This window comes from Podarcis raffonei, chromosome 1 (assembly GCF_027172205.1).
Source record: "Podarcis raffonei isolate rPodRaf1 chromosome 1, rPodRaf1.pri, whole genome shotgun sequence".
Classification (NCBI taxonomy): Eukaryota; Metazoa; Chordata; class Lepidosauria; order Squamata; family Lacertidae; genus Podarcis; species Podarcis raffonei.
Window position 1 is genome coordinate 116,476,619 of NC_070602.1, and position 23,121 is coordinate 116,499,739.

The 23,121-nt window shown below is 43.4% G+C and overlaps 1 protein-coding gene across 1 annotated transcript in view; it reads left to right on the top strand.

The window, feature by feature from the left end:
- The window catches only part of LOC128398345 (dynein axonemal heavy chain 11-like), a 221,952-nt gene that overhangs the window by 59,945 nt on the left and 138,886 nt on the right, over positions 1-23,121 (top strand). Inside the window, exons 22-30 of the mRNA XM_053359350.1 lie at positions 947-1,039; positions 2,245-2,439; positions 5,765-5,842; positions 7,008-7,140; positions 7,256-7,383; positions 11,599-11,747; positions 14,396-14,546; positions 17,029-17,160; positions 19,691-19,864. Coding sequence (XP_053215325.1) covers positions 947-1,039; positions 2,245-2,439; positions 5,765-5,842; positions 7,008-7,140; positions 7,256-7,383; positions 11,599-11,747; positions 14,396-14,546; positions 17,029-17,160; positions 19,691-19,864 — 1,233 coding nt within the window. The remainder of the gene's footprint in view (positions 1-946; positions 1,040-2,244; positions 2,440-5,764; positions 5,843-7,007; positions 7,141-7,255; positions 7,384-11,598; positions 11,748-14,395; positions 14,547-17,028; positions 17,161-19,690; positions 19,865-23,121) is intronic.

Consider the following 23,121-nt stretch of genomic DNA (forward strand, 5'->3'; position numbering starts at 1 on the left):
CTGGGTCATGTGGCCAGCATGACTAAGCCACTTCTGGCGAACCAGAGCAGCGCACAGAAACGCCGTTTACCTTCCTGCCAGAGCGGTACCTATTTATCTACTTGCACTTTGACGTGCTTTCGAACTGCTAGGTTGGCAGGAGCAGGGACCGAGCAACGGGAGCTCACCCTGTTGCGGGGATTCGAACCGCCAACCTTCTGATCAGCAAGTCCTAGGCTCCGTGGTTTAACCCACAGCACCACCCACGTCCCCGGTCTGAGTGATACTAACTATTAAATTAGAGTGCATTTATAGAATGGTTGGCCCCCATATATATTCCTGTAAACTAAGCTTATGGTATCCGTAGAATAAGGGTTATCAGTGAGCATGAGGAAGCCTTTATTCTAAGGCTGCAATCCTGCATACACTTGCCTGGTAGTAGATCTCACTGAATGGAATGGGACCTATTTCTGCGTAGACTTGTGCTGTGAAACATTCAAAGATGGTTTCATAGATGATGGGTACTGATCATGTTACCCAAATGAAAAGTCTTGGGCCTACCTACAGTATGCTACAAACTTACATTGATCTCATCTCACTTTAACAGTTATGTTATATAATTTCAGTTGTGTGAGGATGCTGAGAATTCTGCTTTAAAGACCCCTACCCCATCTCTCTGAACTATGATGAGTACCCTGGGAAGAGAAGATGAGCGTTTAAACACCCATTGAAGACAGCGCTGTGGACTGTTCCCTTAAATAGAATGCACTTAATTGACTTGTTTATGCCCTCTTAGAATCTTAAAAATTGTTCCCTGGTGAACTGTAGTTTACTGATCAAATCCCAGGATTCTTTGTGTGTGTGCGCGCTTTGCATATGCTTTAAAGGTCTGGTGTATGAGGTCAAAGAAGCTATGCAAACTGTAGGGAAAAGAGGCATTTACTGATGGTTTTTTTCTCGTCTGTAGGATCATTATGACTGGGGTCTTAGAGCTATAAAATCTGTTTTAGTTGTGGCTGGATCACTGAAACGAGAAGACCAAAGCAAACCTGAAGACCAGGTTACCCTTTGCCTTATTTTCATCTTGATTCACTTGATAAGGTTTAAGAAAGATTAATTCTCAAAGAACTGTTGATTTCATCAGTTACTGAGTCATTTTAATCAAATTTAATATAATCTCATATTTTAGTATAATCTCATGGGGGGTGTCTCCCCCCCCCCGCATTTTGCCCAGTGGCACCCGCCCTGTGGAACGCCCTACCATCAGATATCAAAGAAATAAACAACTATCTGACTTTTAGAAGACTTCTGAAGGCAGCCCTGTTTAGGGAAGCTTTTAATGTTTGATGAATTATTGTATTTTAATATTTTGCAGGAAGCCTCCCAGAGAGGCTGGGGAACAAATAAATTATTATTATTATTATTATTATTATTATTATTATTATTATTATTATGTGACCCATGAGAGCAGCGCTGTGGGTTAAACCACAGAGCCTAGGACTTGCCGATTAGAAGGTTGGCGGTTTGAATCCCCGCAACGGGGTGAGCTCCCGTTGTTTGGTCCCTGCTCCTGCCAACCTAGCAGTTCGAAAGCACGTCAAAGTGCAAGTAGATAAATAGGTACCGCTCCAGTGGGAAGGTAAACGGCGTTTCTGTGCACTGCTCTGGTTCGCCAGAAGCGGCTTAGTCATGCTGGCCACATGACCTGGAAGCTGTATGCTGGCTCCCTCGGCCAATAAAGCGAGACGAGCGCTGCCATTTAGCAGGGACCGAGCAACGGGAGCTCACCCTGTCGCAGGGATTCAAACCGCCGACCTTCTGATCAGCAAATCCTAGGCTTTCTGGTTTAACCCACAGCGCCACCCACGTCCCTTGGGCTGATGCTTAACTGGTGTCTAAATGGATGAAATATACCTGTGTATGTTAATGCAATGTTGTGGTTATTAAACAAGGCAGAGAATTTGGCAGACATCCCCACGATGTACCTAACCCATGTCACAAGAATGCCGGCTTTAGCACACCATTTCCTCAATCACAACACTAAATAATTGCTCCGTGATTGATGGTGGGGAGGGGGAAATGTTGTAGCATTGAATTTACAGGATCCAGTCTTATGTCACCGCAGGTAGCAGATTGAGTTTAACAAGCCATATGGGTTGTAATTGTTTAAGTATGATTAATTCATAATGTTTGTTAATTTTATGCCTTATATTATGGTTTGTTATTATTTCATTTAATTATAGTGTCATGTTGGTTTTTCTGAAGGTTTTGATGAGAGCCCTCAGGGATTTTAATCTTCCGAAGGTAGTCACTAATGATGCCCCTATATTCCTGGGCCTGATCAACGACTTGTTTCCATTGCTGGAAGTTCCACGGAAAAGGGATCTGAAGTTGGAACAGCTGGTGCGCCAGTCCATTGCAGAACTCCATTTGCAGCCCGAGGAAAACTTTATCCTGAAGGTGGAAATAATGGCTTTCTGCTTAGCTTGTTGAACATTCTAAATGGGTGATTGAATGCTATAATGATCACTGTTGTTTGATGCCTGTAGGTTCCAACATCTGGCTGCGACTATTACGAGGTTCAGCAGTAAGCGAAAGCATTGGGCTTCCTGTTTCCTTGTTAGAAGCGGCCACAATGTTTTTAATGTCTCTATTTCAGTATCAGGAAATAATTCTAGTTTGTGGGAATTAAACCACACTAATAATCCCACGGTGTGTAATGCTCTGCCCATCTTAGCACCCATGTCCAGCTTTCGATGCCCTGGATTTTATTAAAACTTTGCTTAAAGGGTTTTTTAAAATAAAAAATACAAAAGACATTTTAGTCTCTCTTTAGCCTCTGCTAGACATGAATCCCGATCATCAATACACACACAAGTTAACATTAGCTCTAAATCGGTTTGTCCTAAGTAAAGTTCAAGATGGAATGACTAAGGAGACTGGCTTTTCTACCCTTGGGAGGTGAGGAAGAACTGGTCAGGTTCCTGGGGTTACAGAGGAGGGAGGAACAAGTACGCATTCATTACTCCTGCTCTCATCATTACCTGCCCTTTGAGCAAATGATACACTTGAGTCACCAGAGTGAGTGCCCTATTCCATCCCCTTATCACCGTGCTATAATTTGATTTTAAGGAAGCCTGTTTTACTTAAACCTCACTGAAGCAAAGCAAATGTTGTTCTCTTTGTCCTTTTTAATAGCTTAGAAATATCGATAGACGCCTAGCGTGAGATTTCTTTGGGGTCACCCTTTCTTCTCTTTGCTTATATCAGATAATCGTTCATGATAAGTATTATAGACTGTGGTTACAACTTTCCACATATGGCTGCAGTCCTAACTGCACTTAAAGGTAAAGGGACCCCTGACAGTTAAGTCCAGTCGCGAATGACTTTGGGGTTGCGGCGCTCATCTTGCTTTACAGGCTGAGGGAGCCCGCGTTTGTCCGCTTCCACAGACAGTTTTTCCAGGTCATGCAGCCAGCATGACTAGGCCGCTTCTGGCGAAGCCAGAGCAGCGCACAGAAACGCCGTTTACCTTCCCGCCGGAGTGGTACCTATTTATCTACTTGCATTTTGATGTGCTTTCAAACTGCTAGGTTGGCAGGAGCAGGGACCGAGCAACAGGAGCTCACCCCGTCGCGGGGATTCGAACCACTGACCTTCTAATTGGCAAGTCCTAGGCTTTGTGGTTTAACCCACAGTGCCACCCGCGTCCCTCTCAGGGCAGTACACAGAATTAAATATGGGATAAAAACAAGCAAATAAGTAAAATGAAACAGCAACACATTAAGTCCCCCCCACAGACCCATTTCCCAAATTGGTGGCATTGTTGTCCTTTCCATGGGCACGCTGAGGACCTCTATGGTGGCAGAGGTCCTCTCCCCGCCTCCCACTGCTGGTGGATGGGCTCTCTAGCAGCACAAATCAGAGGGTTAGGGTTGCTCCCTAAGACATCAGAACAAACTCAGCCTACATAAAAGTGTTCTGGACACCGAATTGAAATAAAACAAAATATCTGGGTAAATTGGAGGCATTGTGGTCTGGCATTTAAAAGCTATTCCACCTCCAGATTAATCTCCTGGGGGAGAGGGCATTCCATAAGCATCACGCCACCAATTAGTATCTGCAGCCCAGATGCAGTAGCAGCAAAATTAGCAATAAATCACGACCCTTTATGACTCCCAAGCTCCCTAAAATAGATTTTCAGAGTTTAGCCTTTTAGTCCCTTGTGTCTTCTGCAGGTGCTTGGTGGGAGAGAAGCATGAGCAAGTGACCTCTGAAGAGCTGTGTTTAAATTTAGTTTTGTTTTACTGTAATAGGGAATGAAAAATAACAGTTGGTTAGAGCATGGTGCTGATCACCCCAAAGTGGCAGGTTTGATCCCTGTAAGGGACAGCTGCATATTCCTGCATTGCAGGGGGTTGGACTAGATGTTCCTCAGGGTCCCTTCCAACTCTGTGATTCTATGATATTAATGACATTCCTTTCCTTCTAACAATCTTTTATTTATTACGCTGCACGTGAACTCAAACTACCAAACGACCTTCAATACTCTCAGTGAGGCTGCAGCCCTGTATCCATTCACTCCACAGAACTCAGTAGGACTTATATTTTGAGTAGACATGTGGGTGGCGCTGTGGGTTAAACCACAGAGCCTAGGACTTGCCGATCAGATGGTTGGCGGTTCGAATCCCCGCGACAGGGTGAGCTCCCATTATTCGGTCCCTGCTCCTGCCAACCTAGCAGTTCGAAAGCACATCCAAGTGCAAGTAGATAAATAGGTACCACTCCGGCGGGAAGGTAAACGGCGTTTCTGTGCGCTGCTCTGGTTCGCCAGAAGCGGCTTAGTCACGCTGGCCACATGACCTGGAAGCTGTACGCCGGCTCCCTCAGCCAATAAAACGAGATGAGTGCTGCAACCCCAGAGTTGGCCGCGACTGGACCTAATGGTCAGGGGTCCCTTTACCTTTACCTTTACGTGCTGAGACAATATAGTGAAACCTATGTTGCACATTTAATTTTTATGTTGTGAACTGCCCTGTGATCTTTGGTGGTATAGAAATTTAATTAATAATTATAATAATAATTTAATATGTCAGATGGTTTGGGCTTGTAGATCAAAGTTGGGCTGGCTTGGTGAGGAACCTGTGGCTCTCCAGATGTTTTTGGACTACAACTCCCATCATCCCTAGCTAGCAGGACCAGTGGTAAGGGATGATGGGAACTGTAGGACAAAAACTGCTGGAGACCCAGGTTTGGGAAACCCTGATGTAGAAGATCACAGGTTAACCACCCAACCTAACCCCTTATACCACTTGTGTCTAATCTCAATGTAATATTTCGCAACAGAGCATAATCCACATGCCTTTCCTGCTGCAGAAGTACCAAAACCTAATGGAATGGTCCTATTGTTCATTGTTAATCTAAAACCAGAGACAATGTAGTTCTGGACAATGTAGTGTTGATGCTGCTATTGACTCCATTCTTTCAGCCCTTAGTAGTAAAATCACACAGAGCACGTCCAACACACCCAGTGAAAATCTGACTTGTGTCTTTGTGAATACGTTCCACAACTGTGGCAGAACAGCGTAAAAGAGGGGCAATTTTTTAAGGAATGAGAGAATAAAATAGGACCGATGTTTATTGAAATGGGAAAGAAAAGTGTTCTCTGATTCTTCTCCTTCATTCTTACAGTTTTCTTAATACATAGCTATGCCTGTAAAATATGTTTGCCATTATATCAATTCCAAACCCCACCCCATCCTAATTTTCTTGGACGGCTTTTTAGGTTATGCAGTTAGAAGAACTACTGGCTGTCAGACATTCGGTCTTTGTGGTTGGAAATGCTGGAACAGGCAAAAGCCAGGTAAAATGAAGAATACACACATTTCTCCAACAAACAAATAGCAATAAAGAGAGCATGAATCGGTAATGCAGGTTACAAGATGTTTGCCACTTTGACGAAACTTCTGTGTTCAATAAAGGTACCCCTGCCCCTACGGGCCAGTCTTGACAGACTCTGGGGTTGTGCGCCCATCTCACTCAAGAGGCCGGGGGCCAGCGCTGTCCGGAGACACTTCCGGGTCACGTGGCCAGCGTGACAAAGCTGCATCTGGTGAGCCAGCGCAGCACACGGAAACGCCGTTTACCTTCCCGCCAGTAAGCGGTCCCTATTTATCTACTTGCACCCGAGGGTGCTTTCGAACTGCTAGGTTGGCAGGCGCTGGGACCGAGCAACGGGAGCGCACCCCGCCGCGGGGATTCGAACCGCCGACCTTTCGATCGGCAAGCCCTAGGCGCTGAGGCTTTTACCCACAGCGCCACCCGCGTCCCTTCTGTGTTCAATACTCTCTGTGAAATTGATATTCTGGTGTCGGTGGGGCATGTCAACTTCATCAGTTTTCGTTCCCCCCAAATCCGGTTACATATTTATATCCTGGATGTACCTTGGGTTACAGATGCTTCAGGTTACAGATTCTTCAGGTTACAGACTCCACTAACCCAGAAATAGTGCTTCAGGTTAAGAACTTTGCTTCAAGATGAGAACAGAAATCGTGCTCTGGCGGCGCGGCAGCAGCAGGAGGCCCCATTAGCTAAAGTGGTGCTTCAGGTTAAGAACAGTTTCAGGTTAAGTACGGTCCTCGGAACGAATTAAGTACTTAACCCGAGGTACCACTGTATATATGCATTTCCTCACATATGTAGGAGCAGAGTACATAAAACTGAAGTCCTATGTCAGGGTTAAGGAAAGCTGAAGAACTATCACTAGTGCTGCAAGGAAGGAAACCTATATTAAGGACATGCACACTTAAGGAAGTGGGACTAAAATGTAAAGTGTGAATGTATGAAACACATATATTGCACAAATATAACTAGTGGGGGGGTAATGACTGACTGCAGTTACCTATTAGATATATATTCAGGTTAACTTCTCTGTTGTACGTGGAACAGCAGATAATTTTGAAGGATGCCTTTTAACTGATGCTACCGCTTGATTGTGAAACTGGCATGATAAAATGTTCTTACTTTAGATATTAAAGACACTACACGCGACTTACTCAAATATGAAGCTGAGGCCAGCATGGAATGATATCAACCCCAAAGCTGTCACAACGGATGAACTTTTTGGGTTTCTTCACCCTTCAACAAGGGAGTGGAAAGATGGTATTTCCAATCATTATACTCTTAATAAAATTGCACATCTTAACATATACAAACACATACAAGTTTGTTGTTGTTGTTGTTTAAAAAACTAATTTTTGTTTTCATCGTTTTGAAGGCTTGTTTTCTTCCATGATGAGAGAACTGTCTAGCATCACGCATGATGGCCCCAAATGGATTGTCCTGGATGGTGACATTGATCCTATGTGGATTGAGTCACTCAACACTGTCATGGATGACAATAAGGTGTGTATCACATTCTTTAACATGGCCGTGATGAGCAGGTGAGATACTCTTCTGGTCTATTTGCTAAATATGTACAGTGATTTCTGCAGTGCCGGATTTACGTATAAGCTAAACAAGCTATAGCTTAGGGCCCCACTCTCTTGGGGGCCCCAACAAAATTTAAAGGGAAAAAACACCTGGATGTACATTTCCAAAATAAAAGATAAAAAAACAAATAAAATAAAACCTATATATAGCCACAGTATTTTGTGTTATGTAGGCTCCTATGATGTAAGTAATGGGCCCTGCCTGTATTTCATTATTAATATACTTCTTCTTAATTGTATTTCAGTTCAACAATCACTTCGATAAAATAAATATTCCGTTATGTGCAAATGGCATTAGATACCTATTAGGTCCATAAATTACCATATAGCATATATTCAACACAAAAAACAGCGACAATTTGTTGTTGACAAAGGACAGCTGGACATAGAAAGGGCCCCATGACCTTCAATAGCTCAGGGCCTCATCAAACCTAAATCCAGCCCTGGTTTTCTGTATACATCATACAGACGAAGACTGGCTCTTAATAATAACTTTGAACACTGTTGGGAAAGGCTAAACATGGTTATCAATTGTTCTGGTAGCATCCATCTTAGATTCCTGTAAAGCAGAAGTGGGGAACCTCAGGCTCAGTTGGATGGGGGGGGTGACACAAATACAGTCCTCCAAACATTTTTATCTGGCCTTTGAAATCCTTCACTGGCCTTCTGCACACCTCAAGTGTTTTTGCCTGGCTAGAATGTGTCCTTGAACTCTCATGATCCTTCTTCCTCGTCTGGATGGAGGATAAAGAGTGCAAAGCATCAGACATGAGGCTACCTTAGAAGACCGTTGAAGGACTGCTTTTGCCTGTGTGACCCTGAAGGTAATCTTTTGAGGGCCTGCTTTGAGTGCCTCTCACCCCAAGCTCCTGAAGATAGGTTGTAAGGTAAAGGTAAAGGGACCCCTTAGGTCCAGTCGTGAGCGACTCTGGGGTTGCGGCGCTCATCTCACTTTATTGGCCGAGGGAGCCGGCATTTGTCCGCAGACAGCTTCCGGGTCATTTGGCCAGCATGACTAAGCCGCTTCTGGTGAACCAGAGCAGCACACGGAAATGCCATTTACCTTCCCGCTGGAGTGGTACCTATTTATCTACTTGCTCTTTGTGCTTTCGAACTGCTAGGTTGGCAAGAGCAGGGACCGAACAACGGGAGCTCACCCCGTCGCAGGGATTCAAACCGCCGACCTTCGGATCGGCAAGTCTGTGGTTTAACCCACAGCACCACCCGCGTCCCTGAAGATAGGTTGTACAGTAGTGTTAAAGGATAAAGGGCCTGGTTTTGCTATGGAGCCCCATTTATGGGACACCCTCACAGGAAACATTCGCCTGATTTAGGCGTCAAATCTGTGTTATTTTCCCAGTCCTAGCTGGTCATTTCACTGTTCTCCTGTCAATGCCTCTTTTAATCTAGAGCTTATAGTTTGGGGTTTTTTTGCATCTGTAGGTGAGAATTGTTAATTTTATTATATTTGCAAGCCACTTCAGACACTGCAAGTGGAAAGATAGACTGTAATCCTGATATGCTGCATCCCTGATGATGCATACTTACTATCTCTACTCAACAAGGTTTCACTAGTTTTTGAATTGACATAAGACCTGCAAAGACTGTTTCTTAAAGGAGACAAAAGTGTGAAGAATAAGCACACTACGGGCAATGATGCCTCTATTGTATCAAAACTTGGTGGAGAAAAACCTAAAATCTGTTTCTGGCCTTATTATACAAACACTTACAACCGTTTCCTAAAGTCGACATTGACCAAGGCTCCTGCTTATAGTAGACAGTGCTAATAGAACACCAGAGAAATAATTTTTTCATTGATAGACCCAGTACGGATGTGCTGTGGTTTAAAGATACCAATAGCATCCAAAATAGAATTATGTATTTTGGACTAAAGAGTAGATCTAAACCCACATGACCTAGACTTACCCCCAACACCCACTTAGTGTAAAAGAGAGAGAGATATGTCTCCTTAACTAAAATGAGTAAAAGTGGAAAGTTCATGGTTCAACCTTGGAAGTGGGAGGAGCAGAAAGCTGAATCATTTTGTATTTTTTTTTAGTATGTATTAATCTCCATTGATTAAAATGTCACCTTTATTCACCACGGCGTCCTGGCCTTTCTTTATGATGGCTACAACAGCAGGAGAGCAAACTGTTGGAATTGAGATACTTTGTGCAAATTGAAAAGAGAATTTTTTTTTTGCCCTAATTTCACACAATGCTGGAAACCTCCTTTAAATCACATTTTCCTAACCAGCTCCTAGAATAGCTCTTGTTGTTAGATTCTAAGGACTCTATTGTAGCTTTTAAGCTAAAGTACTCAGTAGGGGATGTGTAGCGTTGCACCGCCCCTTAGGAACACCAGAAGAATAGCACCTGATGGCAAGTACAATCATAGAAGATAAAAATGGATCACACTGAAACAGGTTATCCAGGCCCACTGTGGGCCATTGCTCTATTGTAGCACACGGGATCTACAACATATCTTCTATGGCCTATTTCCCCCAAGTTCTCCAGTTTGCCATAAAACATTCCTCATTCTCACAGCCAAAATCCTGCCAGTTCTTGCGATTTTATCGTTACTCTTGAAATACTTGATTTTTTCCCCTGATAACTTTGTGTTTGGAATCATGTGTTTGGATTTCTTTCCTTGCGAAGGATTGGAAAAAACCAGTTTGATTTCTCTCTTAATTATAGTTAAAAGATGTAGTAGATGAAACTTGATTTCTCTTTAGCTCAATTCCGATATATTGCCAAGGCATGATATTGGTGTTACAGTAAGACCCAAAAAAAACCCCCTTCCCCGTACATTCTCTCCTTCCTTCCTCCCCTGATACTTCCTATTTCACAGCAAACATATTTTGCCACTTTTTTTCTTCTAAAGGAGGCAAATTATGTTTTGCATAAACCAGTTTTCCTTTAAGATGGAATTGGAAATCACAAGCAAACATGGCATCCAGTTATGCTTTGCAGACAAACCATGGTTTCCCCATTGCAGACACGGGAAACTGTGGTTTCCCTTGTAAAAGGAAGGGTAGGATGATAACAGAGCACATGTGGAGAGATGAGAGAACAGAAGCCTCACGCACTGATTCAAGCAATACCACACTGTGGTTTAGCATTATATCTGAACAGCTATCTCTTAGAGCCTTTCTGCTAGCAACTGGCAACAACACCTTTTAATTTATTTCTTTTCCACCACTTTAGCCTTAAAATAATTGTGTGAAATACAAAAGCTCAGTTTACTTATGCATTTGCAGCAGTACATTGATTTAGTGAAATATACCATTTTCGGCTTTACTTTATTTAATTTACTTTATTTAATATTTACTTTACTTTACTTAATTCAAGGGACCAAAGAACAACATCTTGAAGAAAAAAATAGCCATTTTTTCCGTTATTGCATTAACTTTTGTTTAATGTGCATTGAAACCACACTATTGCTGGTCTATTCAATTTAAAGAGATTTAATTCATATTTTCTTCATAAATTGTAGGTTTGATTTCATGATGATTTACTATTGTTATCCCTTTTGTTTTGCTGTTTTTCAACTCACCCCTAACATAATTTTTTTTCCATGAATCAAGATATTATATTGATTTTATTCCCATTGACAATAAAGAATCCTTTTGTGTAAGGCCAGCAAAACAAAATAGCAGAGAAGAGTTACCTTTTTGTCCATTGTGATTATTGCTGGGTAAGTGGATAGGGAATCAGTTGGCTTTTCAATGAAATGACGATTAACATAGCTTTATAAAAACATTGAAGAAATTAAGGACAGTCCAATGGGAAGGTCTCCTGCACATGTTTAATTGAAGCAGCACAATATCACTTTCATTAATTTCAATGTGTCGTATGCAAGAGATATTCTCATTGGATAGTGTTTGAGTTCATTCTTCTGCTGTTTTCCTGAATGTCACAGCAGATATGCATAAAGATATAAGGGATACTATTTAAACTGACAAATAACACTCATTGGAAAATAAAATCATATTCCTGTGTATTAGCTATAGCTGAACATGTGCTCTGTGATTCTTACTTTAAAAAAAATCAACCACAACAGAACCTTAATTACTTAATTTGAAAAGCAAATACCTACTGCAATAAAATTGTAATGATTCTGTGCTTAGGTTCTGACTTTAGCAAGTAACGAACGAATTTCATTAACACCTTCCATGCGGCTGGTGTTTGAAATAAGCCACCTTCGGGCAGCAACTCCAGCCACTGTGTCGCGAGCTGGCATCCTCTATGTGAATACGCAGGACCTAGGCTGGAGTCCGTGAGTACCTCCCTTGCTTTTTGTACTTTTAATGTGCCCTTTGCAATATTACCCATTTTGTGCTCTTTCATTAGCCAACTTGAAGAAAGGCAAGACACACATTTAACAAGCAAGCACATAAGGAATGGCAGTTCAGTGCACCTTGAGCCAGCAACTCTGGGGCCAGTAAGAATATATGAAGATCCCTGCTGGATCGGACAACAGACCTATGCTGTCCAAAATGCCTATGGCCATGCTTGTTCCTATGGTAGTGATGATCTCATTTGCTGCTGCACTATACTGTATTCTTAACTCAGCAAACAGCTTGCTGAATGCTCTGTTCATGTAGCTGTCATCTTGTCAGCTGTATGTTGTTATTGTTTAGTCGTTTAGTCGTGTCCGACTCTTCGTGACCCCATGGACCAGAGCATGCCAGGCACTCCTGTCTTCCACTGCCTCCCGCAGTTTGGTCAAACTCATGCTGGTAGCTTCAAGAACACTATCCAACCATCTCGTCCTCTGTCGTCCCCTTCTCCTTGTGCCCTCCATCTTTCCCAACATCAGGGTCTTTTCCAGGGAGTCTTCTCTTCTCATGAGGTGGCCAAAGTATTGGAGCCTCAGCTTCAGGATCTGTCCTTCCAGTGAGCACTCAGGGCTGATTTCCTTAAGAATGGATAGGGTTGATCTTCTTGCAGTCCATGGGACTCTCAAGAGTCTCCTCCAGCACCAGAATTCAAAAGCATCAATTCTTCGCCGATCAGCCTTCTTTATGGTCCAGCTTTCACTTCCATACATCGCTACTGTCAGCTATATACTCTATGGTATTGAGTGAACAGCTGTTTCCTCAGAGATTAAGCTGATCAGTACCATACAAAGGAACTTGTCATTGGAGCCACAATGCACTGGTGTTGCTACTAGAGCTGTAGTATAGTCCATGTGAGCCATGGGGACATCCTCCAATATGGGAAAAGGAATATTTCAGTGGCAGAGCACCTGCATTGAAGGCAAAAAGTCCCAGGTTCAGTCCCTAGTCCAGTGTTTCCCAAACGTGTGTCTCCAGCTCTTTTTGGACTACAGTTCCCCTCTTTCTTGACCACTGGTCCTGCTAGCCAGGGATGATGGGAGTTGTGGTCCAAAAACAGCTGGAAACCCAAGTTTTGGAAACAGTGCCCTAGCATATCTAGACAGGACTGGGGAAGAATTATATCTGAAAATATGGAGGACTGGTGCCAGACCATTAGTGTGAAGAAGGCAACTTTCTAGGGAGACAGAGAGTATGAGAACATAGGGGAAATGTCCAGAACTGGGGTTGCTGTCTCAGTGCCTGCGGGTGGAAATGTGCCCACTGGTCCACAAAGTTTGATGACCCACACTGAGAGGAAATGTGTCTGGGGTAGTCAAGGGGAAACCCCAGATCCTATAGGTAAACAATGGGAAAGAGGGGTGAAATAATAATGCCAGGTGTTGGGAGAATTGGAGAAAGCTCAGACAGAAAAGTTTTATTGGTGTGGAGGTGATGGAATGCGAGTGGCAATTTTTCTTCTTCTCTAAATTACATTTATTATTTCCCTCAACATCCATGGAAATGTCATATGCTTCTAAAACAGCATTTCCCAGTCTCATTCCTTTCAGACACCATGGCCAATGGCCAAGGATGAGGGGCGCTGAAGTCCAAAACATCTGAAAGATGGCAGATTGAGGGAGAGTGTGTCTTAGGGGTAAAAAACGGCATTTAAAGTCCTAAACTTTAACTGACAGAAGAACCATAGCTGTCAACTTACAGATTTGAAAATAAGGGACCAGCAGCCAAAATAAGGGATTTTAGTCAACCAGCTCCCAAACCAAAGGCAGAAAGCCCAGCCAGCCCAGCAGCCAAACGAAGCCTCAAGCAGTGGTTCCCACAGCGCAGCAAACCGGCAAAGGGGGTGCAGCAAGGAAAACCACCGTCACCTCTCCGCTGGGAAGCGCTGAGCAAAGGCAAATCCCCAGGCAACACGGCCGATTTGATCGGCACAAGGCATGCAAGCTCCACCCCCCAGTCGTTCTTAGACTCCTTATTGGGTGAGCAACGCAGCCAAGCAACACAGTTGGAGCCTCCCTCCTCCCTGGCCGGCAGGGAGGGAGGGAGAGGAGCTGCTTCCTTTGAAACCTGGGAAATTTAAGGGACATCATCAGTAAGGAACAGCAGCGGGACACGGCACTGGGATTAGGGAGTTTCCCACCAAATAAGGGACGGTTGACAGCTATGCAGAAGAACACACCCATGGAACAGAATCAAGCAGCCTTCTCTAATCAGGAGCCCTCCAAATGGTTTGGACTTTGACTCTCATCACCCCTGGTCACTGGTCATAGAGGTTGGAGCTGCTGGGAGATGGGGTCCAAAATATGTGGAGGGCACTGGTTTGGGAAGGCAAAAGAAGCTGTAACTTAGTCACAGTTGTACTACAAGGCCAAACCAGTTGGAAACGGATAACCAACAACAAGGTAATTCGGAGAGGCATTTCAGCAACTAAAATAAGGCTGAACCAAGCTAAGGACATACCGTAAAAGCACTAGGCAGCTCCGCAAACAATCCTCTGCTCTTCTCATAAACCCGCTTTCAAACATAATAAACAAAAGCAATTGATTAAGGGGAGGAGAAGCACCCTAAAATAAGTTTGTTTTCACAGATATGTGACTAGCTGGATTGAAACTCGCAAAGCACAGACGGAAAGAGCAAATCTAACCATCCTTTTTGACAAATATGTTCCTTACTGCTTGGAGCAAGTCCGCTGCAACTTAAAAACCATCACCCCCGTTCCAGAGAACAGCATGGTTCAGGTAACAACAACTGCAGCAGGATCTTCAGACTGCCACTCTTCCTGAGATGTGATTGTGAGAGTGTTCAAGTATGCAGACCTAGTGTGAAGGAACTTCATTATAATCACAGCATGGTTTAACATTTTGTGTTTTGTGATTCAAGTGACAAAGCAGACACAGATTGTGTAACTGTTTCCTCCTGAATTAGGGCTGATGCCATCCTCTACACTACAGTAATCTCATTTGAAGTCAAAAAGACTACACTTAAGACTCTTATAGAGTCAAGTTATTGTTCATACAAGTAGTATATATAAAAAAGAATTATGGGAACGCTATGGAGGTGAGGTCAGTGTTCCTTCATTTTCTAAAACAGACTCCATAATTACAATGAAGTTATTTGGCTGTTGATAAAATTGAGCTCAACAATTTAGGAGTGTTAACTGCTATACAGAATTCTGGGCAGACGGTTGCTTGATCTGAAGTTACTTTAGCAAGCAAATGAAATTCCAACAGACATTATATGGGACAAGCCCTTACTTTCCTTAAGTTATGTTATTTTTAAAATGCCATATGCATTTCTGAATGAATGCAGAAGTTATGCACTTGAATAATGCTTTTATATGAAGCTTTTGAGTGTGTTTTTTTAAAAAAGATTTCTGGATCACATTATTTTTCTATGAGGAAAAAACAAAAGCCAGAAATGAAAACAGTTTTTTTTGTGCCTAACATACAAGGCAGAAAAACTCAAACTAGAGGACTTAGATGTGGGTCTTTTGAACAGCACAGTTACATTGCATTTGGGTATTATTTTTTGAGTCATTCGCACACATCTGTACTCCAAAAGTGGTAAAGAGTGTGTGGTTGGGGTTGCTCCCACAATGACTTTTAAAAACATATTTATTTAATAAAGTTTGCTTGCTTGCATAGATTCTGCACCACAGTGAGGACTACCACAGCAGTGCTCATTGCAGAAACCCCCCCTCTCTCTGTGTGTGTGCATCTGTCTCTGTGCACATGCAAAGGTGGAACAGGGCAAGATTCTGGAAATCCTGGGAGTAGGGGGAAGAAAAGGAGTGAAATTTGTGCTCATCTGTAGGAGCTGAACTGGGAAGCAAATAGGACTATGTGACACCATTCTCCCAGTGCAGTTCATGTTTCCCTGTTATACTGGAATTGAGCCAGTATCTGCAGCTGTCACAAAGCTCAGTAACTCTATATGTTCCCAACCTATATATTGCAGAGAACACTCTTCCACCTTGTAGGCCCAGTTCCATAATTTGAACACAGTCTGATAGAGACTTCCCTCTGCTCTTTCAGCCTATGTATGTGTGCTTAAGAGGGTAATATCAGTTACCAATATTTTGGGTTGCCATATTTCAAAAAGTAAAAAACAGGACATCCTGAAAGTTGCTGAACTTTCTTTTAGGAAAACACCGAGATTGTTGAGCTTTGTTTAGGAAACCCCCAAAGTTGTTGAGATTTTTTTAGACAAAACCCAAAGTTGTTGAGCTTTTTCTTGCAAGAATGCAAAAAAAGAGAGTATTTTTTTGTTTGACTTGCCTATGATCCAGGACAAAGCGCCACCTTTCAGAAATTCCTCCGGGATGTCAATTCTGCCTTTGAAATCCCGGTAATGTCTGGGACATATGCCAGCCCTACCAATATTACGCTTTCTGGAAACAGGCTTTGCATGCAGAACACATTCCTGTAGACCAGGGGCAGCTTACCTTTGATCCTCCAGGTGTTGCTGGACTACAATTCCCATCAAACCTAGCCAACATAGCCAGTGATCAGAGATGATGGGTGTTGTAGTTCAACATCTAAAGGACCATGTCTTAGTGTGAACCTCTCTGCCTCTACCACTGCCATGTGACACTCTCCAGGAATAGTATATTGCAAATTCCTTCTTCTTGCATCAGTTACCACTTTTCAGTGGTTGAATACAGTTTCCAGTCCATCACCCCAGCTCTCAAACAGCTCTTCCTTCTGCAGTGTTTGATTCAATTGCCCATGGGCCAGAGAAGAAGTGGGGACTGCACACAGATCCCCACTGGGAATTAATCTTCCCCCTCCCTCTTCAGTTTAACAATTTGTGTATGTTGCTTAGGTGTGCCTAACACATTGCAGGAGCAGCTACCTAGCAGGCTTTCCTGCCTATAATAAAGGGAACTCACCCTCGACTCATTGCTTTAGTCTCCTGTGTGTGACTTTTCTTCTTCTATGCCAAATCTGATACCAGTCCTACTCAGAGTAGACCCACTGAAATTAATGGGCATGGTCTATTAATTTCAATAAGCTTACCCTGAGGAGAACCTAGTCAGATGCCGTCCTCTGTAGTTATAAATACATCACAATGGTTATGTGAAATTAAATAAGTGTTTTAAAATATGTATTATATTGGGACAGTAGCAGCTATAGAAGTATAAATAAGAATATAAAGGATGTAGGGACTGTATTCAGATATCTCTATTCTCTCCTTCCTTTTTATTTATTTTCACTGGAGACTTTGTGTTCATTACTGGATTGTCTCCTGACCCCGGAGAATGCTCCCCCAGACTCTCCTCGTGAACTCTATGAAGTATATTTTGCATTTGCAAGTATATGGGCCTTCGGTGGTGCTTTGTTCCAAGATCAGGTGAGTGGCTGGTTTTGAGGGAAGATAACAGTATTTTGGTATTCTCTTCAAGTTTGACAGCAACCATTCCTACATCACACGGGGTTGGGCTACATGACCCATGAGGTCCGGTACAACTCAACAATTCTATTATTCTAACTTCCAATCAATGGCGTGCGGTGAAATTTTTCGTAGGGGAACAGGGCCAGAGGCACCAGCTTGCAAGGGTGATGGAGGAGGTGACATCACATGTGTGACCTCACAGCATCCCAACATCACATGCATGAGCACTGTGTCTCCCTCCCTAAGCCAGGCAGAAGCTTCCTGGATTTTGGGAAGCAGGCGCCAGGCTTTAATACTTTAATACTCTAATTTACCAGGAACGTTTAGGAGACTAGCCTAGTCCCCGTAGTCCACTGACTGCACCCCACTGCTTCCAATATATTTTCAATAAGAAATGAGACAGGAAAAATAAGCCAGTAATATTTGTATCATTAACTGCAAAATTATGGCCGTGTGTGTGTGTGTTTTATACAGTCGTACCTCAGAAGTGGAACACCTTGCGAGTTGAATGTTTTGGCTCACAAATGGCGCAAACCCGGGAGTATTCCAGTTTGCGAACGTTCTTCGGAACCCAAATGTCCGACGCAGCTTCCGATTGGCTGCAGGAGCTTCCTGCAGCCAATTGGAAGCCGCGCCTTGGTTTCCAAATGTTTTGGAAGTCAAACGGACCTCCGGAACAGATTCCGTTCGACTTCCAAGGTATGACTATATTTACATAAAGATCCAGAAGATCTCACCTTGGCCTAGTTGCTGAACAACAGTGATGTTCTCCACTTCTACCTTCTGTCACCCCAAAGTGATACATCCAAGATGCCCACCTTCAAATGTGCATTTTAGCCATTATTTTAGAAAATTAATATGCATTCATACGTGATTCTGGACACACCACTCCTTTGTGTACTGTAGGGGTCAGAAATCAGAATACACTGTCCATGCCAACAGATAAGGCCTGGACATATTTTTATGTAGCACAGCTGTTCTGCTTTGTTGCTAGCTATTCATGCCCTTTTCTTTGGGTTCTTTCTTGTGGCAATATGTTCCACAGTTTCCATTTCTTACATTTGACACTTGATAAACATTTTTGGCCCTGGGAAACATAATATACACCATAGGGCTTTTCTAATCTCTAGCACCTACCATCCCACAAGCCAACTATCCCACTAACTCCTGCTTCTTACAAGTTCTGAAGGGAAAGTGTCAGACAATCACAGCAATTTTCTGCCAGCAAGATCACATATCCCTGATATAACTGATCCAACAGGAAGGAACTTTTCTCAGCCTAATGATTCATGACTGTTCTCTCTACAGGGATACAGACCGAGGAAATACTCTGAGCCTCCTGTTTCCTTTTACCACTTGCCAGGGTCTCCTACCAACATCTAGTTAATATTGGCTGTGATAGAAGACTTTTCACCCTAACAACTGATGAAGTAGCTGGCAGATCACTACCCCTTTTGAGTGGATTTAGGCCACTGATTGGCTACCAAGTCTATATTTGTCAGAACAGTGAAATAAGGCAAATGTGTCTCCAGATCCTTGTTCCCCTTCCTTTCTTTAATATCTCAAGACATCTCAAGCTGCTTGGCTTGATTTCTTTAAGATGCAAGCTGAACCCTATCACACCTTGGATGCATGTATTGTTAAGTGCCAGAACCTGGCTCACCTTTACTGCATCTTTCTGATGGCTTGGAAGAGGGCTTTGAATGTGACAGTATGTTAGGGTGGGCATTCCGTATTCTGCGAATGAGGGACTTAGCATGAACCAAATGGCATTTTTGCTTCCAGAAAAACTCTGTGGCCACTTCCTTTTGTTTCTCGTGTAACTCTGTGCTCTCTGGTGTCACCCGAAAGCATGCAGCAACATATGATTATAAAAGAATAAAGGGCCTTGGTATTTTCATTCTCAGAAAATAGACAGTCGAGGAAACCTCAGGGTTAAAAGGTTACTATCGAATAGTTCCTTGAGTTGTTTCCCATAACTTAGATCAGTGAACATAGTTTGGGAGAAAGTCCTTCAGCTCCTGCAGTTTCTAAGCTATGAACTTAGCATTCCCACTTGGTTTTTTCTTTTCTTTAAGCTTTCCTCTCTGTTTTATAACGGTAAGGAACATAATAAGCTGTATTTTATTTAAACAGACCATTGGTTCATCTGGCTCACTCTTGTCTACGATGATAGGCACTGACTTTCCAGATAGCAGTCTTTCCCAGCCCTGCCTGGAAAGGCCAGGGACTGATCCAAGGATCTTCTACAGTACATGCAATGCATGTGTTCTGTTGTTGAGCTATGCCCCTTGGTTGTTCTAGTGCTGCTTTAATTGTTTAAAATATTTCTTGAACGTCACCCAGAGGATGGCAGCTATTTTGGGTGCCTGCAAAACAGAACAAGCAAACAAACAAACAAACCAACAAACAAATAAAATTTTCACAGTCGGGCTAGCACATCTCTCCCCGTGTTTCATGTCTGGCTCCCCTTTGTTCTGTTTTTCAGCTACTTGATTATCGCATGGAGTTTAGTAGATGGTGGATCAAAGAAATGCGGACAATAAAATTTCCTTCCCAAGGGACGGTTTTTGATTACTTCATTGACCCGGATACGAAAAAATTTACTTTGTGGAGTGAGAAAATTCCAGGCACCGAAATAGAAGCAGATGTCCCTCTCCAGGTAGGACAATCCACTGCAATTAGTCATAAGAGAAGCAGCACATATCTGGATAATTACGGCTGGATTAGGGGGAACACAAAGTGCATAACAAGTTGGAGTTCAAGTGTTGCTAATTATCAAAGCAGGGTCACAACACAAGGAATACTGCGCCAGTGGAAAGCGCATTGTTATTACGAAAAGGGTTTTGTTAAAGCAGATTCTGTTTATTGGGTTTTGTCTTGACACTATAGCTGGGAAGAAGTCCCAAAGATTCCTATAAGTATAGTAATATTTTATCCATGCATACCTGTGACAGGGCCTGGCAGACCCAGGAGGAGGTTGAGTTTACAGAGAGCACAGACTGGGGAGAGGACGACCCCAGGGAGGGGGCCATCGGCCTCTGGGGCCTCCACTATATTGCTGGCACCTGTCTGTCTCAGGAGACAACGGGAGAATGCACCTTCAGAAATACAGTTCAGCCGTTGGAGAGTTACAGTGCCTACTGTAGCTGTAGAGAATGATATGGGAGAGACACGTTTTGTTGCAGCTGGGGCAGATGAAGGCATCCAGTCTTGCTGCTACAGGTGCACCATGGCACTTCTTCTCTCTGCATTCTTCCCAGCTTAGTGGGGTGGGGAGAGAGAATTGGTCACTAGTAACCCATTGATTGAAGGGACGTGGGTTAAACCACAGAGCCTAGGGCTTGCCGATCAGAAGGTCGGCGGTTCGAAAACGCGCGACGGGGTGAGCTCCCGTTGCTTGGTCCCAGCTCCTGCCAACCTAGCAGTTCGAAAGCACGTCAAAGTGCAAGTAGATAAATAGGTACCACTCTGGCGGGAAGGTAAACGGCATTTCCGTGCGCTGCTCTGGTTCGCCAGAAGTGGCTTAGTCATGCTGGCCACATGACCTGGAAGCTGTACGCCGGCTCCCTCGGCCAATAAAGCGAGATGAGCACCGCAACCCCAGAGTCGGTCACGACTGGACCTAATGGTCCCTTTACCTTTAACCCCTTGATTTCCCTCCCATGTTATTTCCACAGTGGGCTCGTCCCACTGCCCATGCCAGCTCCTTCTAGAAAGGAGGAGGCATGTGAGAGTGAGACAATCTCTGTGTGCTCAGAGGGGCAGAGGAAATTCCCAGAGACGCAACCCCTATCCCTTCCATCAAGAAAGAGTGAGAAACTCAGGCAGAAGAGGGGGAAAGCAACCAGTAGGGAGTGGACGCCTGAGAGAACCTCTCTTCAATATTTAGGGGGAGACAGAGGACTGCAAGAGGTCAATTCAACTTTCCTAAAGCCAGGGTACAGTTTAGCAGTCAATGACCTCTAGAAGCCAGGGAGGCTGGTAATTCCACAGAGGTGTTTTGTTCGAACGGTGCTAGCTGCTGTGTTGCTTTGGTGTGAGCAGAGGCAGTTCCTTGCCTCCTGTGCTGAAGTTCTAGCTCCTGCTCATCCCTATTAATTCTGTTGACACTTTTTCTGCCGCCCTTCAACTTTCTCCATGTGCAAGAGAATGGGGAAAACATACTTTTGTCATTACAAATAGCTCAGAATGCTAACCTCAATTGCCTGGAGGTAAGCCCAATGAATGCAGGCTGCATACACACCATACATTTAAAGCTCATGACTCCCCCGCCCCCAGAATCCTGGGAATTGTAGTTTGTTAAGGGTGCTGGGAATTGTAGTTCTGTGAGGGGCAAACTGCACTGCCCAAAATTTTCTTAGGAGAAGCCAAAAGCTTTAAATTGTGTAGAAATGTTCCTGAAGGCCTGCAAACACCATTGTAATAATAATAATAATAATAATAATAATAATAATAATAATAATAATATTTATTCCCCCCCCCCCATCTGGCTGCGTTTCCCCAGCCACTCTGGGCGGCTAGCAGAATATATAAATCATAATAAAGCATCAAACATTAAAAACTTCCCGATACAGGGCTGTCTTCAGATGTCTTCTAAAAGTTGTATAGTTCTTTATCTCCTTGACATCGGAAGGGAAGGAGTTCCACAGGGGGTGGAGTGCCACTACCGAGAAGGCCCTCTGCCTGGAAGTCAAGATAACCCCAAAATTAATTGGTAGTTGTTGCAAGAATGAACTCATATATGTTTATATTCACTTGCTTTGATATATGCTAATTGGCTCACTTTGATGATGTGCTTATCTGTGAACCCTGGGATACTGGGGTTTTGGCACAGAAAGGGGAGCTATCTGCAAACTTTGGATAGCTGTCACCTATTATCTCACCGGTCAGGTGAATTGATGGGAAGGTCTGGCCAAACTGACGTATGCTGCTTTGTGTATTAAAAACGTATAAATGTTTGCTTGGGTGTAGACAAGTCATGATGACATCTCACTGTTCGTTCTGCATCTGCAAAGGCAGTGGGGCTCCTTAGCTTGTGCTGCAAGTACGGTTTTTCTTATAATAAAGCACCCTGGTGTATTTGACATTATTCTTGGGTATACCTGCACCAAACCACTCCCATGATCCTGCCTTTGGGCCAGTGGATCAGGACAGTAATGCAGCCTCAGTAGGATTTATTACTTGAGTAGACATGGTTAGGATTGTGAACAGTGAGGAGCAGATGGATGACTTTGAAGAAACCATTGCTCTCCCTCACATGTTCATTCACAGAGCAGTCTATCTGCATTTCTCTTTTTATTGTTTGTTGTAAAAAAAAATCCATTTCTTTTACACCACTGTCTTCTTGAAAAGAAAGCAGAACAGCTTACAACAGCAAAATCAAATCATATTGCAACATTAAATTTGTAGCTGCATCAAAAGCAGCAATATAAACACAATCTAAGCAGGAATAGCAGCGTAAAAGAGGGGAGTAAACAGCTCTCCCCCGTCTGTCTCTCTGTCTGTCTGTCTGTCTGTCTGTCTGTCTGTCTGCCTGCCTGCCTCGCTCTCTCTCTCTCTCACACACACACACACACCCCAGAGGGGAGAAAATGGAACAGACAAAAGAGGACATGCCCTCCCCAAATCTGCTCAGGAAGGTCAGGAGAATCCCCAGAAGAGTGCCCGGGGGGGGGCAGGGAAGTGAGGGAAGATTGTTCTGTCTGGCAAGTGGAAATGCTTGCACTGGCAGAACAATCACCTTAGTGTGACATTGAATCTCACCCAAAGAGTGGATAGTGAATAGGTGAAACCTCTGATCCAGCAGAGGTGTCCGCTAGCATAAGACAAACAGGCCATTAAAAATTTTTCCCTCTAGTGCCACCTACGGGATAAACTATATAATGACATTATCCACATACTTTCTATAGAATGTTT